The sequence below is a fragment of the Manduca sexta genome, chromosome 21 (assembly GCF_014839805.1).
Source record: "Manduca sexta isolate Smith_Timp_Sample1 chromosome 21, JHU_Msex_v1.0, whole genome shotgun sequence".
Taxonomy (NCBI): Eukaryota; Metazoa; Arthropoda; class Insecta; order Lepidoptera; family Sphingidae; genus Manduca; species Manduca sexta.
This window is the reverse complement of record NC_051135.1, coordinates 770,086-785,870: the sequence shown is the minus strand read 5'-3', so window position 1 is coordinate 785,870 and position 15,785 is coordinate 770,086. Positions and strand designations below refer to the sequence as shown.

At 33.9% G+C, this 15,785-nt stretch overlaps 1 protein-coding gene across 1 annotated transcript; it reads left to right on the top strand.

Annotated features, from left to right (window-relative positions):
• Positions 1 to 12,077: 12,077 nt before the first annotated feature.
• Positions 12,078 to 14,039, top strand: LOC119189979 (the record flags this gene model as incomplete). The annotated part of the gene is given in 3 exon segments (XM_037440850.1): positions 12,078 to 12,864; positions 12,936 to 13,031; positions 13,889 to 14,039. Coding segments are annotated over 3 exon segments (763 nt in total), but the record flags the coding sequence as incomplete, so codon positions are not given.
• Positions 14,040 to 15,785: the final 1,746 nt, after the last annotated feature.

The window sequence follows — 15,785 nt, the reverse complement described above, 5'->3', positions numbered from 1 at the left end:
AAGATATTATCATTTGTGCAATAATTGTTTATAAAAACATGGCACGGAAATTCAAACAACATTTCATCAGGAAGTGGATCAGCTTTCAAATTTTTCGATGGTATGGCTGTCTTTCTAAGGTGATTGTTCTTTTTATTAAAATCTTTGTTATTAAAGTGAGAACCACACACATATTTCAAAGTATGCAGCTTTTCTATGGAAACATATATCAAATCTTCTTTTCCCACAACCTGAACTCACTTTCGGCATCTGGAAATATTTTTTAATTGTAAATAAATTGCTTATTAAATTATATTTAAGCCTAAAATCATAAACAGTGCCCAGGCACATTGATTGCTCAACACATTTTTAAGTACACACACACACACACACACACACACATACACGACTTTAGTATTTTTTGTCCTGATGATCAGCCATCATCTTACTAATATTATAAAGCGTGTGCATGCAATTGTATGTTTATTATTCGTACCCGCAAAAATCTAAAATGATTGCGATTAAACTTGGTATGTAGATAGTTAGAATTACTACTTTTATCACTATGTTCCCACAGAATCTGGACCTAAATAGGTGAAACCACGGAGGGCAAATTGATTAATAAATTTAAACAGGTATCGATATCGATAATAATAACAACATCACTAGTAACATAATGGTAATTAGAAAATGAGAATTTTTATAATTTCTAAGCTACTTTATTTGCGCGATGACTAAAAACATCTAATTAATGCTTACTTGACCTCATCCAATGGAAATTTCGCCATGAACATTCTGCTTTTGTGATTTATTCGACTGGCTCGATCTCTACAAATTTCACACGTAATGAAACGTTTTTTGGTGGCATGTCTTTAAAACGTATTCACTTACACCAACAAAAACACTTTTGGTATATTTTTACTTGTTTGAATAACAAATAATACAAACATAAATCAATAAAACACAAATGTATTCCAAAACGTCAGGAAGTAAACAAACAATAATAATGGCGGTGAGGAATAGAAAGAGAAACTGTACTGAGAGAGAGAGATAGCAGTATCCGCCATTAAATGCCATGTCAATTCCATACAAAAGATTTTTTGTTCCTTGTTGCGCTAGGCTGATCTATGTGATTGTCATTGTTCTGAGATCTATGTACATACAAGCAAAGTGCCAAAACTGAACGGCACCAAAGAGTTTTACATGAATCTTAGAAAAATATCAAAGAGGATTCATTTAAATCGTAGAGGTACATGTTTTCTGTAATCTTTTCGATATATTTTTTTGCAATACCGTTATGTGTATAAATATTAATGTGCAATACTATTCGGAATTCTTGATTACTTTCTTTGAATAAAACAAATGTAAACATAATACATTTATCACTTATAATAAATTTCATGTACTATAATATACTCATGTTAATCCAATTTACAAAAGACTTAATCAAAATTGGTCATTACAAAATGTACGTACATATTTTTTTTTCCTTATTTCCCCACATTAATTTTGGCTTAAATAGCCGGCAATTCTCACAAGCCTGAGCACCAAATATTATAAAACAAACATGGTATTTACATTTGAAAAGGGTCGAATGTCGAGTGGGTAAACGAAAAGCCACAGACTAAAGAAGTGAGAGCCTCACCCCTGCACCTGTGTCACAAAACATAAAGACATTCACAAGGTCAGTTGGAGTTGCGGGCGGTAAATCAAAGGGGAAGTTGCGGCTTACAGAAAATTCACCATATGATTGTTAAAATGAGGGGTCATACACTGAATCATGTACGGGAATAGTTATTGACTGTATAATAATCTATACTAATTTATAAGTTTATTTGTTTAAATGCGCTAATCTCTTTTTATTTAATAGGAAACTCCATTACTTCTGACTGCTGTAGGCTACTTTCATCCTGAGAAAACATGACGCGGGACTTTTATCTCGGAAAAACTTTTCATGCGGGCGGAGCCCAATCATTATAATATAATAATAATAATACCAGACCTATATATAATCTATACTGTCCCACTACTTCGCACGGGTCTATACTACTGAGAGGGATTAGGCCTTAGTCCACCACGCTGGCCTAGTGCGAATTGGCAGACTTTACATTCCTTAAAAATTCTTATTAATAACTTAGCAGATGTGCAGGTTTCCCCACGATGATTTCCTTCACCGTTAAAGCAAGCAAATTCATAAAGAATACTCACATAACTTTAGTAAAATCACAGGTGTGCGCCCTTGGGTTGTGAACCTGCGGAAATTGGTCTTGGCAGTCAATTCCACTCCCAACCAGGCTGTTTATTTATGTATTCGATAGGATTTGTAGTTGATAAATCTACTAAAAATCTTTATAAGTGCTTACCTATCCCCGCTAGGGTCACTAAAATTCATCAAAATTTCCCAAAAACTTATATGTTATGTCGGGTTCCCTTTCTAAGACTTGTACCTTTCGCCGCGTAGCTATACAATTTAAATATAGCAAAGAAGCAAAACAAATAGGAAACATTTAGCTATTTAAAAGAATCGTTAATATTTCTGCTTACGCTCATACGTAACCCTCGAAGAAAAGGTGATCCCAAAGCGAAATAGGGAAAGGAAATGATAACAGGAAAATAATAGAAATACAAGGACAGGAACAACATTCTATTCACAAAAGTAAAACTTAGGGATCCTTGAAATTGAATCGTACCTACGTAGTCCCAAAAGCGTTTGCTCGGACTTTTTCAATCAATTTGCGAACAACTTTTCTTTTTTCCCTTAAAAGATTTTATCCCTATCATCAGGAATATTTTATAAGACTATTTTATTGATATAATGACAGCCTGGATATGTTTCTAAGATTTCCATGTTTTAAACGTCAAGACCAAAAGTGTCTGTTATCACCAAGTCTTGTCTAGTTTTAAAGCAGCCTGTTACCATCAAGTATCAATACCTTATCTAATGTTAACAGTGTTAAAATTTATTTAATGTAGATTATGAGTTGTTTGAAGGTGGAAGTAATTTAGAGTATTTTTTTTCTTTATGCGGGCATGAAGTGACACTACTACACCTGATAGTAAAAGTGGAGTGTGATCTAATTGATGTCGACTAACAAGAGATGATTACCCCTCGGCAATCGACATAATTATGCCGGCCTGGTGGAACCAGTCATACACAGGCTGATCCCGGAACGCAACACACTTACACCACTACGGCGGCGGCGGGCGGCGGCTATAACACTTTCTGTACTGTGATCGCTATCCGGGCGGATATAAGATATATCCTACCACCAGCAAAACATTAAGTAAACGGAAATAAATATTAAACATTAAATTATAGAAAGAGAAACGACAAGTCAGCGACATAACATCACATAGATGAAGGAAAGAGACGACTCTATGAAGCCGAAGCAATCCTATTATCTCATTATATTGTGTCTCTTTCTATAGCTATAATAAATGTATAAACTTTACTCTTGAGTTATCTACCACTGGAACCAAGAATATACCCTAGCCTAATGGAGGATAAAATGGACTACGAAGTCCAAGTTCACAGGTTCAAATCAAAAAAGAAACCAAGGCTCAAGACTTCAAAGCTATGCATGTAACCGTTATTTATGGTAAAGGAAAGCATTGCGGTTATTTGCTTACCATATTTTTTCCATAAAATTTCAAATGCAGGTAAGGCTTGCAAACCCGCACTGAGTTCGCGTGATGGACTAAAGCCTGAACCTTTAGTGGAAGAGGCTCGGGTCCAAAGCGACAGTATAGAAAGAACTGATCACTTATCCCAACCAACCAGCCACAAATAACATAGGTACAGTCAGCCCCAAAAGTAGTAAAACAAATTCAAAGTTTCAAATCTCTTTTAACCTTTTATGTCCTTATCAATAATATTTTTTCTTCACTAAAATAAATGTCAAAGGGTTTACTATATTAGAAATAAAGAAATATTTCAATTGAACTCAATGTGCAAAAGCATTTAAAATTTGTTTATTTACTTTTGTGGCTGACTGTACTTGTTATAAGTCAAGTCAGTATAAAATATCGTGGCTTTCCATTTATCACACAATTAAGTCACGAATACGCGTTTCGTGTCTCCTTTAGTATATCATTGTAAATTGCCCGTGAAACCTTCCCGAGACCGCGCCCGTAAGCGCAGCGTTTTCTTGATTGAATTTCTGAAATATACCTTTAATATCGTTAGGGTTTGTTCATATTGTGATGTTATTTTTGCATATAATAAAATTTTAACAGGCCGATGTTTTTACATAATAGATATTGAAGTAAAACTAAGATAAAGAGTCTTTATTAGAGTAACAGAACAACAGTTATTTTTTTGTTTATCATAAGTCTTTCGCTTCGTTATGTCATTCCCATCCATATTTATGTATTCTAATACAATAAAAAAATTGTAGAAAGGCGTCTCGGCTACAGCCCCTATTTATTAATCTATTCTTATTATTGCATTTAATATACGTCATCCCACTCTATTCGAAGCCGAAGAATTCATGTGAAACTTTGTTAATTATATAAACATGCTAACTTAACTAGTGCTCAGTTTCAGTAAATTCTTTCAGAAACAGAAAGACTTTTTGCGCCAGGAACACTTTCAGACACAGCTGAAGCTTGAGTTGAAATTTTCAGCAATTTATTGGCGACATATATCCTTTATATTCGTGTCAAACACCAGCTTAGTCTTGTAATACCGGTTTATGGTCTTGCGTTATAATCTGTGGTGTCAAACAACTGATGTTGCCTACAACACCGAAAATGCTTCTGTGGCGAAAGGAATGCCTTAATGTGATGGGGCACATTAAACCTCCAGGAAAGACAAATTGATGCGGAGTAATAGCTTCTATTTGTTCGCGCTTCAGGGTAAGAGCTTGAAAAAATCGGAACATTAGCTGTATTTATATCATGGACTAATAAAAACAAACAAACGTATTATAAAAACAATATATTACTTAATACAAAATCACTAATCAGAGCTATCCAGCGACCAAAGTTGTATTTTGATTTCAAAGTCAAAGTTCAGCAAGAAATAGGACGATAAATAACAATAGAAATCAATCGGGCAATTGTCGTAATTTTACGAGGAAATTACTTAATTGTTTTAACTAATCATATCAATAGAAAGAAGTACCTTGTTTTAAAATCAGTAATAAGTCATAGCGTAATTGATTCCATATTGCCGTATCTAACAAAAATTAAATAAACACGTGTTTGTGATGAAATATGAAAGCCGTTTTTCCAAAGTATAATACAATTTTACGATAATTAATTCGTTCGTGCTTTGAATACATTCAACACAAACAACGCTTTAACTTTAGTTGTTTTTAATTAATTACTCCCGAGGGCTGTGAGGGTTCACGAAGATTTTCAGGTCAAGGCGAAGGGCGCTTTGTTACGGAACGCGAACTAACCTAGTTTAAAACATTCGCTGGGATCTTTGGAAAAATTCTTTAGCAAGCACTGTATTACAATACAGTAAGCTTAACGTTTTTAAAAGTACACTTTTAAAAGCGTTAATAAGCATTTATTATTACCAAAATACACGGGCGAGCTCATGGCCTGCCTGATAGCAATTTTTGTTTATAGTTATTTGTTAAGTATAAGCAGATGTTAATGTTGTTGTTTTTTGTAGACTGGTTTCCGTACTATAATTTCGATAAGGGCATAGGTTTAAAACAATCCAGTATTAATGTAATTTAGTGCTGAAGTATTGTTTAAAATGACTGTTCTGTGCTATGGCCTTTTCTTAAATAAAATAATAAAAAAAATCAATCAATCTATACAAATATTATTTTCAAACTTGCTTCGTTTAATGAAACGACCAAGTTTTATTTTATGCTATTGTCTTTAATACTGGCACAGAATAGCGACTATATTGGTAAATACGGTAAAGTTCAAATAACACAAATAATGAGGATTTTTCTCGTGTATCTACGGTGTTCACTACACTAGCGAAGCGTCCATACAATCCGATTCCTACCGGCTTCCCTTTTAAGTTTATTTGCGTTTGTCTTAGTTTCTGTTTTCTGTTAAATTGGCCAGAATTTGTTAGGAAAGGCAATTTTGTTCTCAGGTTATCTTTTGAAAAATTTTATCCTTCGCCACTGGTTCGCTATCCATACAAAATTGTACCCTCTCTTGAAACTTTGCCGTGCCCGACGGGGTCCACGATTATGTCCCTTGTATTAAAATGTAACATCGCATGTATGGAATGATTGTGGAGTGCAATAAACTTTGAATTTGAATTTATACGTATCAACCAGGAATCCCGTACTGACAGATATCGATGTGGTACTATACGATAAAAACCGACCTAATGATACCGAAACGGGTTACGAAAGTTTATTAACACTAAAAAAAAAATAGGTTAGGTCAGATACATCACTATGAAAATATTTTTCTTTTATACGATGCCTAATAAATATTTGATAATGGTGAGACGCTGTCCATTATACCGGCAAGTTTATCTTGGAAACTAAATTTGCCGCAGGGGAAAATTCCCGTTTTATTTTTCTTATAGTAAGATATATTTTTTTAGATAAAAGAGGTCCGTTTGATTTATGACGTGTGGCCATAAAAAATGACCTTGATAAAGACGTGATCTTGAAATTTACGATGTTTTGTATTGGCCATTTGTCTTCGAATGAAAGGTCTACAAGATGGTCTACTGATTTGTAATTTAAGGCTAAATTCCTTGGGGTATCGTAAAGTAAATTAATCCCACTATTACAAGGCTTTTTGGTGAATTTGAGCCATTTACATAAGTAGTACTAAATTGGGAGTCATTTAAATGTAAATTCTTAAAATATTTTGACTTTTGATCATATTGTATTATAATTTATTCATACTAGATTCTTGAAGTAGATGTCTATCTCAGTGCATTGTTTTTTGCAATACAAACTAGTCCAAGCAACAATATATGTACTTACCCAAATACACAAGTCATGTTTATCTTCGCTATCTGCAAATTATTCCCAGAAACAGCATTTCAGCGTTTATACAAGGAAACCCTTTCTTACTCGGAGAAATGAATGCGAAAACCATTTTAATTAAAGGAGCTATGTGTTTATGCTGTGGGCGTGTTTAAGCTACCTTTTCAAAGGAATTACCAAGAATCCCCACTTAAATCTGAGCTCTGTGTTCAGCTTTAAAATGGAAATGCAGGATAATGCGCGGATGAGATTGGCTTACTTGACAGGGTCCTGTTTAAAGCGGAACGAGGAAAATCGGAGAGTTATTTCTATTAAACGGATATTTTAAGGACTTATTGATCAGTCTTGTTGTTAAGAGCAGAAGAGGACGTTTTAAACTGACTTTGAAGGAGGTTGCTCAATCGTCGTAATTTTTTTATGTTTGTTCAACGACAATTTTTTACCCCGTGACCCGAATTTTGCTATGGATTTATGTGTTTTTTTAATGGTCCCAATTTATAAAGATATAGTAAAGACTAATAAGATCAGCGTTAGCCTAGTTGGTAGTGGAAATGACTGCTTAGATGAATGTCCACAGGTTCAATACCCAGGATGACTCTTCCAAAGTTATGTGTGTATTTTTTTTTTTTTTTAATTATAGGCTGCTTTAAAGATGAAAGAAAATATCGTGAGAAAACCTGCATATCTGAGAAGTTCTACAAAAATAATTGCGAAGGTATGTAAAGTCTACCAATCCGTAGTAGACCAACGCGGTGGACTGAGGCCTAAACCCTCTCAGTAGTAGAGGAGGCCCGTGTCCAGCAGTGGAATAGGATATACAGGGGTGATATTATATTAAAATTTTACCGATTTTAAGTGTCAAAATTTAGATCAAATTAATCTAAAATATTGGCAGGAATGATCATTAACTTACTTCGGAAATACCATCCATGTATCCAGTAAATTTCATCCAAGCTTACGTGTTTTTCATTTATAACTTGAAGGCAAAGTGGCTGTATCGAATGAGCGATACGGGACCGGTAATTGGCTGTCTGTTGACTGCGTGGGGTCGGCCCTATTACCGACAGCGAGGGACGCGGAATGATATTAACGACTGGCAAAATAGCAAAACCTTGTATTGTTAAAATATTTAAGGGACTTGTAAACGAAATATAAATTGTTATTTTATACGTTCTTAGGAGTGTTCTTTTTATAGTCTAACTAAAATTGTATTAATAAATTATAGAATATATTGTTATTTTATACGAATGGCAAGACGAGTTAGCTGCTCACCTCATGGTATGTAATACGTCTGCCCCTTAGAATGTCATAAAAACGCCTATTGTAAGTAGATATGGTGTTATTTTAATGTTTGTGATTGGTCGAGAGATCAATGCATCAGTCACGTGTCAGTCCCTCAACTAAGCGCAATTAAACGCGACGGAGTTGTGTCGTGTTTTGCCACATTTTAAGCACGTTAAATAACAACACTGTACGTTATTGCTCTTTAAATTACACGTAACGTGTTTGCCCTTTGTAATAAATTCATGCTCTTTCTGTCTAGACTACCTAACAACTAACCTACTAACAAACTATAATTAGCATAATTATCCAATTAAGAAAACATACGGAGTAAAAAAAGGAAAATACATCTAAAGTGAATGTCTGCTGAATAAAGCCAACCGCGGCTAATGAGACCTCATTTAGATATTAATTTCCTCGTAAAAGGAAATTTTGGTCTAACAAATCAGTTTTGTTTTCGCGATTTTCTTTTACGTATTATGAAGATGGTGTGTGATTGTTCTAGACGTTTATGTGTGTGTGTGTGTATAGGTATTTTAATAATTATTTGGATGAAAATAATGAGCAATTTTTGTGTAGGTTCTTAATTATGCTCTGTATAGAATATAACCCTATAACGAAAAGGGTCAAAATATTTTTTTTATTTTATTGAAATAACTAGTACTTACTGACTCTCATTACCGATGTTCTCATTACAGTCCGTTTTATTAAAACTAGAAAAATATAATCCTGTTAGTACTTTTCTTTTACCCCCGTTAGAGAATTATAATTCTAATTTGAAAATGATATTTCAATCCAAAACAAAGTAAACATTATTTCCTTAATCAAAACAATGAACCTCTAGAAAATTTTAAAACAATTTTAACAATACGCCTTATACCATTTGAATAAATTGTTAATTTTAAAATTCATAACTTCGCCTATTATAATGCCTATTACTTCACATTAAAATTTGGGAATATTTTACAATTCTAAGTACCACCTCAAGTCGAAGTTAATAAATAATGTATACTAATATATAAAGCTGCAGGTTTGTTTGTTTGAACGCACTAATCTCAGGAACTACTGAACCCATTTAATGTTTCTTGGTAATAGGAAGCAACATTTCTCCTGAGTGCTGTGGCCTATCTCTACATATTTTTACCTCGGGAAAATATATAGCGTGAGTTATATTGCGGAAAAACTTATTCATGCGGGCAAAGCCGCGAGTGAACGCTGTATTATGATAATTATCGATTCTTTTAGGCCATGGCTTTAATTATTTTTCCTCAAATCAATGTACTGGACTATGTTTTCCAGTTGGGTTTAATCACCAACGTAGAAAAGGTGTTTTATGTTTACCAAATAATATTATTAAATTTAATTCTCTCTGAATGACATTACTAATAATTATCATTTGCAAAACTGTATAATTTCGAGCCCTGGGCGGTTCGTATAATTTACGCTTCCATTAAAAGGAGACTCTTTCAGTAAATACACACAAAAGACTCTGCAATTATGTGCCAAAATATGTTCTATCTCAAAGGTATACGGATGACTTAAAACTCAAGCGTCAAAATATCCTTTGCTAAGTTATTTATTGTCAATTCTTCGTAAAATTGTACATTCATATTTAAATACAGCATTTTATTATTCACCTAACGAAGACTTTCCGCAACAGGGATTCGCTTTTTCCTGTCCATTATTGCGTTCTCGAATGCGCTCAAAAGATAAATCTTTTTCAAGTTTAATGCAAAAATTGTGTTTCGAGCAAAAGGAAAGTTGAGATCGGTTATAAATGTAGTCATTTACCATCCTAAAGTTTGAACTGGAAATGATGTATCCTAGCAAAGTTTGTGCTTCGAACTACTTTATTGACCTCTGACCGCAGTTTCCATATTTTCTAGTTATTTTAATCAATTATTTTACCTCAATGAGCTGACCTAGTACGGTACCTGAGGGATTTAAGGATATTCGTATTTTTGGCTTTTATACGTTTTATTTTATTTTATACGTTCTTATATTTGGTAAGAACCATGGTTTTGTATATAGTGTTTTGGAAATAATTTATATCCTAAACGATAGGCAGATGAAAGTTGTAAAAACATATCGTGTTAAAACTATTTTGCTGCTAGGAATAATAAAGAATTCATTATCAGATTAGACGACTAAGCGATCCACATAGTACAAGATCTTACACAGTAGGTAATGATAGTCGAGAAACCTGTTTTAGCAGGGTATTAATTGTTCGATAATTGTCCAAAATGTGCTTTTGAGGTCAGTCATTCATCATCATCATCCTTCTTAGTAGAAGGAGGCCCGTGCCTAACAATGGGATAGTATATAATACATCATATTTTTTTTACGCATATTTGTCTTAGTTACACCCAAGCATGAACTGCCGTGGGTTTTAATAAGTTTTCAACTAAATATACACACTGTATATTGGTGGATCTAACTTCGCTATATAAATTACTAATCCTATACACAGGGGGATAAACACTAGATGTATTAACGCGAAGCATTCTGCATATCACATAAATAGTTAATACCCATTTTCTAGAAACTTCTAGACAACATTCCAGAACAAATTTCAACTTATAAAGCAGACAGGGTAAGCTTATACATAAAAACGAACAATACCTTTTAAGATACAAAGTATCCGGAACATAATAGGGTGTTTATGTGCATTGTCAGGCTTCCCGTATACGCCATCCATCACGTCGTTTGACATAATAGGTGCCAAGGTTAATACGCGCACACTGCTTTATAAATCTTCGGATATTCTAACCCATGTGATCCATCAATCATCCTTTTTTTGCAAATTGAATATTAGAACGGTATTAAGGTTATTAAAATACGAGCCATGGCTTGTTGGTGGTAGGATATATTTTACATCCGCCCGGATAGCGACCACCGTACACAAGGTGTTAAGATCCTACAAAGTGGCTCACGTAAGTGTGTCACGTTCCAGGATCAGCCTGTGTATATCCGGTTCCAACAGGCCTGTATAATTGTGTCGCCTGCCAAGGGGACCCCACTCTACTTGCCATCAGGTGTAGCACTTTGCGGTGCCCTTTAAAAAAAACTGGTAATAAAAATGCCGTAGTAAGCAAACTAGAAATTCAGTGTCTCCACGCTGTATATTTTTATACAATAGGGGTCTGTTCGACCCCTATGAGTAGACTAGTAAGACTCATAGAAAACCAACGAAGTGAATGCTATTATGTTTCGTATTATAAGCGAGATAAAGAAGCCTAAGCAACTTCCTGCCCTCCTCCAATTCCTGTCCTGTAAGTCAGATTCTAGAATCTTTTAGAATTAAAAGTGTTGATGAGTGGTAAAGATTTGTTCTCTGTCAACCCACCTGCTACTTTGTCGTCTAATGCTATAAAAAGTCCGTTTGTAGTGAAATAGATGAGATATAATAAAAGTATGGTCTTATATAGGCGTGTGCCCAAAACTATTTTACAGTGGAGCCAAATGTTGTAAAATATTTTTCAATGGTTCGGTCTCTCTTATACAAAACTAACTAGAGTGCTAAATGTCAGGCACCTGAAATATAATACGTTATGTTAGTCAGTCAGTCATTAGAGTGGTTGTGTAGCTTTGACATAAGGCGAGTACCTTCGAACCATCATTCATTTGAATAATAAACTTAAAGACCACTTTAAACCTAAATATTTGATGTATTTATGAAAATGATTGCGTATTTTTTCCTTACTTAGTGTTTGTTACAATGATTAATCAAACGCCACCACGTCATTCCAATTAAACAAGAATTAAAGATTGTTTGTCATCAATTTGTACATTAAGGATCTTTATCGGAACCATTAAGCATATCAATTTGTTAAATTGGAAATTTATTAAATTGCCTTTACGTTGGACAGTCTTTGCCCAACCATCGACAAAATGAGAAGCATTAGCACGATATCTAAAGTGTCTCCTCAAGTGAAATACAACAATTTTCTCTATAAAAAGCATCACTATCATAAAACAGATAAAATATTTGATTTACGTGCAATGTGTTTTGGGATTAAGCAGGTTGTACTTGCTTCAGTCCAAAAAAATATGTCTATATACAAGTTATTTGTATGCGTTCTTCATCATTTTGTCTACATTATATCATGAATCATCGACTATCGGATCGCCATATCATACATTTGTTCTTATACAGGGTGTGATGTGTTTTGAATATATACTTCTAGTCATAAATGCCCTGTTGACTAAGAAAAAGAAGATGCACAATTACTTTAAAAACCTCAGTCAATTTGACCAAACTTTAAAAGTTAGTTCTGATAATGAAACTTTAAATGCAAAAAAAGGAAGTTTAATTTGGATATTCATTATATTTATATACAACGCTATGGAAATATGTATGATTCTGTTTAAAATTATGAATTCTAATGAAGTGACTGAATATGTCAACATGATTTTTTATTACATTATATCGTTGGTACATGATATGGAACAGATATTCTTCTTTACGTTGCTTAGAACCATTTTTACTAGGCTCAAACTTCTCAGAGCTCACGTCCGTAAGACATTTCGTGTTAACGACGCAGGAACAAGTGATATGAAAACTGATAAAATTGAAACATTATCGAACAATGCCCAACTTGATATTGGTTCCTTGCACAAAGTATATGAGCTGCTGCACAAGTGCTCCGAGCAGCTGAACTCGATTATGAGTTTTCCGGTAAAGAATTTGTTACAATGCTTCAATGTAAAAATAAGTTCTGTTTTGTATCAACTAAAGTCTACTTTTAGATGCTGATGATGCTATTCACGTCGGGATTCTCGACAACGTTGCTTTTGAAAATATTAGTGAAGATTATACAGGTGCAGGAAACTATGGACCCGAAAGTAAGTTATTACTGAATAAAATTTCTTAAATATGGTCTTTGTATTATCTTTACAAGTGCCTAGATATGTTCTGCATGTTGTAGATTGCTTTGATAGCTTATAGTTGAAAAAGAATACAAAGAAAGGGGCCCAAAATAAAGATATTTTCGTGGAAATTATTGTAAACACTTATTCAACATCTCAACAATCTGGACTTATAATATTGTATATAATATCTGCTCATAATTTTAGGATGCAAATATTTCAATTTTGCTGAACAATAAAAGTCTTTATTATATAACATTTTGGTTTAGAATAGACAGAAAACCCGTTGACTTATCAAGAAAATACAGACGTTAATCTTAAGCTACCGTTCCTAAATACGGCGGCTGGCATAATTATGTTGACTGCCGAGGGGTTATCATCTCTCATCAGTCAACATTCTATTGGACTCCACTACACTTACCATCTAGCCGCGATAGTCTAGTTGGGTGTGGAACGGACTGCCAAGACGAATGTCCGCAGGTTCAAATGCCAAGGGCACACACCTTTGACTGTTCTAAAATCATGTGTGTATTCTTTATGAATTTATCGTTCGCTTTAACGGTGAAGGAAAACATCGTGAGGAAACCTGCACATCTGAGAAGTTCTCTATAGGAATTTCGAAGGTGTGTGAAGTCTACCAACCCGCACTAGGCCAGCGTGGTGGACTAAGGCCTAATCCCTCTCAGTAGTAGAGGAGGCCCGTGCCCAGCAGTGGGCAAGTATATAATACAGGGCTGATATTATTATTACACTTACCATCAGGTGCAGTTGGGTCACTTCACCGTGCTTGTATAAAAAGGTATATATTTTTGAAATAATTTTATATTTTGCAGATAGTAACGATCGCGGTGATATATCTTGTGGTGCGGTGCGTCAAATACACGCTACTAGTGGTCATGCCTTGCTACTACTCCAGTATCACTTCTTCCCAAGTGGCTACCATACGTACGACGCTCCACGATTCTTTGAACACTATGCCGCTAGGTACATATGATATATATGATATTATGACTTATTTAAACCTCATTTTCATTAACAACATAACATAACGTAGTATAGTATCTGTATATTTATTTTAATTGTGGCATTATTTTCTTTCATATTTCCTGTTTAGGGTTATGTTATTTAATAGTTTATTATTGTAACGCGCATTTCCATATGCAAAAAACGAAAAATCAGTATTAGAACTTTGACAGACGTGTCAAACTTGCTTAACAATAGTCAAAAGTCATCAGATACCACCATCCTCTTAACCTTCAAAACTAATCGAATAAGATTATCAAGGTATGAATACAAAAGAAAATAATCAACTTAATTCAGCCATTTAACTAATACGATAGTTTAAGCTCTAAAAACATCATTAGGGATTATGACGACTAAGCTTTATTTTGTTTTCGTACCTACGTGGCAAAGGCAATGCAATTTCAAGTTAAAAACATATTAGCAAAACCCATTAGTGCAGGCTGTTTGCAAATTAACTTATGGCTTATACTTAGCATATTGCTGTTTCATTAGGCACAACCGTTTGTTACTTATATCATAGTTTTAGAAAGAATATAAAAGAAACTACATAATAAAAGATTTTATATCTTGATGTTATGGAAGAACTATAATTTGGAGGTTAGGTTATAATAGATACAAAACCTGTCAATAACATTCACGTATTAAGTACCAATAGAAGTTTTACACCGAAAGAATTCTTTACAGTGACATATAATTCACATAGTCAGGCGATCTAATTCCGTATACGGAATTCTGTCTAGAGAAACGTCTTTTTAGAGTTATGAGTATTCTAATCGAAGGACAGCTATAATAGCTGTATAGGTAAATAGGGGATTTTTAACTCTTTTGAATATACGTCTGTCAAAGCTGTCCTTTGATTACATCACCTGTAATTACAAAAAGACGGACATGCTCCCGTAGATAAAATAGGGTCCCCTGACAATACGTTTACAATCTTACTTATAATCTTTTTAGCGTTAAGATTTGGTTAATAATTGCTTAAGTAGCTTACATAAACATCACCGATTCCTAGTTTAAACCTTATTAAGAGGCCAGATGGCTGGTTTTGACTTACAGCTTATCGAGTAAATTTGTGTTTTAACTAAGCATAGCTTTGCAATTTTTTATAAGTCTGATATTTTATAATTCAATAGAAATGTTCATCAAACGTCGAGAAGACGTTTACGATTGTCACCGTATCTGAAGGGCGTCAAAATGTGTCACACATTTTATGGATGTAATAAATCTATCATTCTTTTATGATCTATAAGTGTAACGTTCCAGTTTAAACGGCAAGGACGTGTAGTAGGTCAAGATGAGGATGGGGGATCTAGAGGTGAAACGACTGCCTGAATTATATAAAATCTACGAAGTTTATAACTTAGGTGTCGTACGTATTATTGGAGAGTATATAGCCTTGAACATTATTAAAAGCATGACTGGAATTAAAAAAAAACACATACTTATTTAATAAAAAAATCGACTTCAAAAATGATCCCTTAAAAAGCATTTTTGGTCAAAATATTAATCCATAATTCTGGTTTTCTAGTGTCCTTTAGTTAATTAACACAAATTCTTAGTTTTGAGTATGTCTTATATCATTCATGAAATTATCGTTTCTTGGAACGTTTGATGAACGTCCATCAAACATGTGATCTATACAGTATTTCTTACTTATTTATCCATAATTTTATGCAGAACTCAAGAATATAACATACTCGTTTGTCA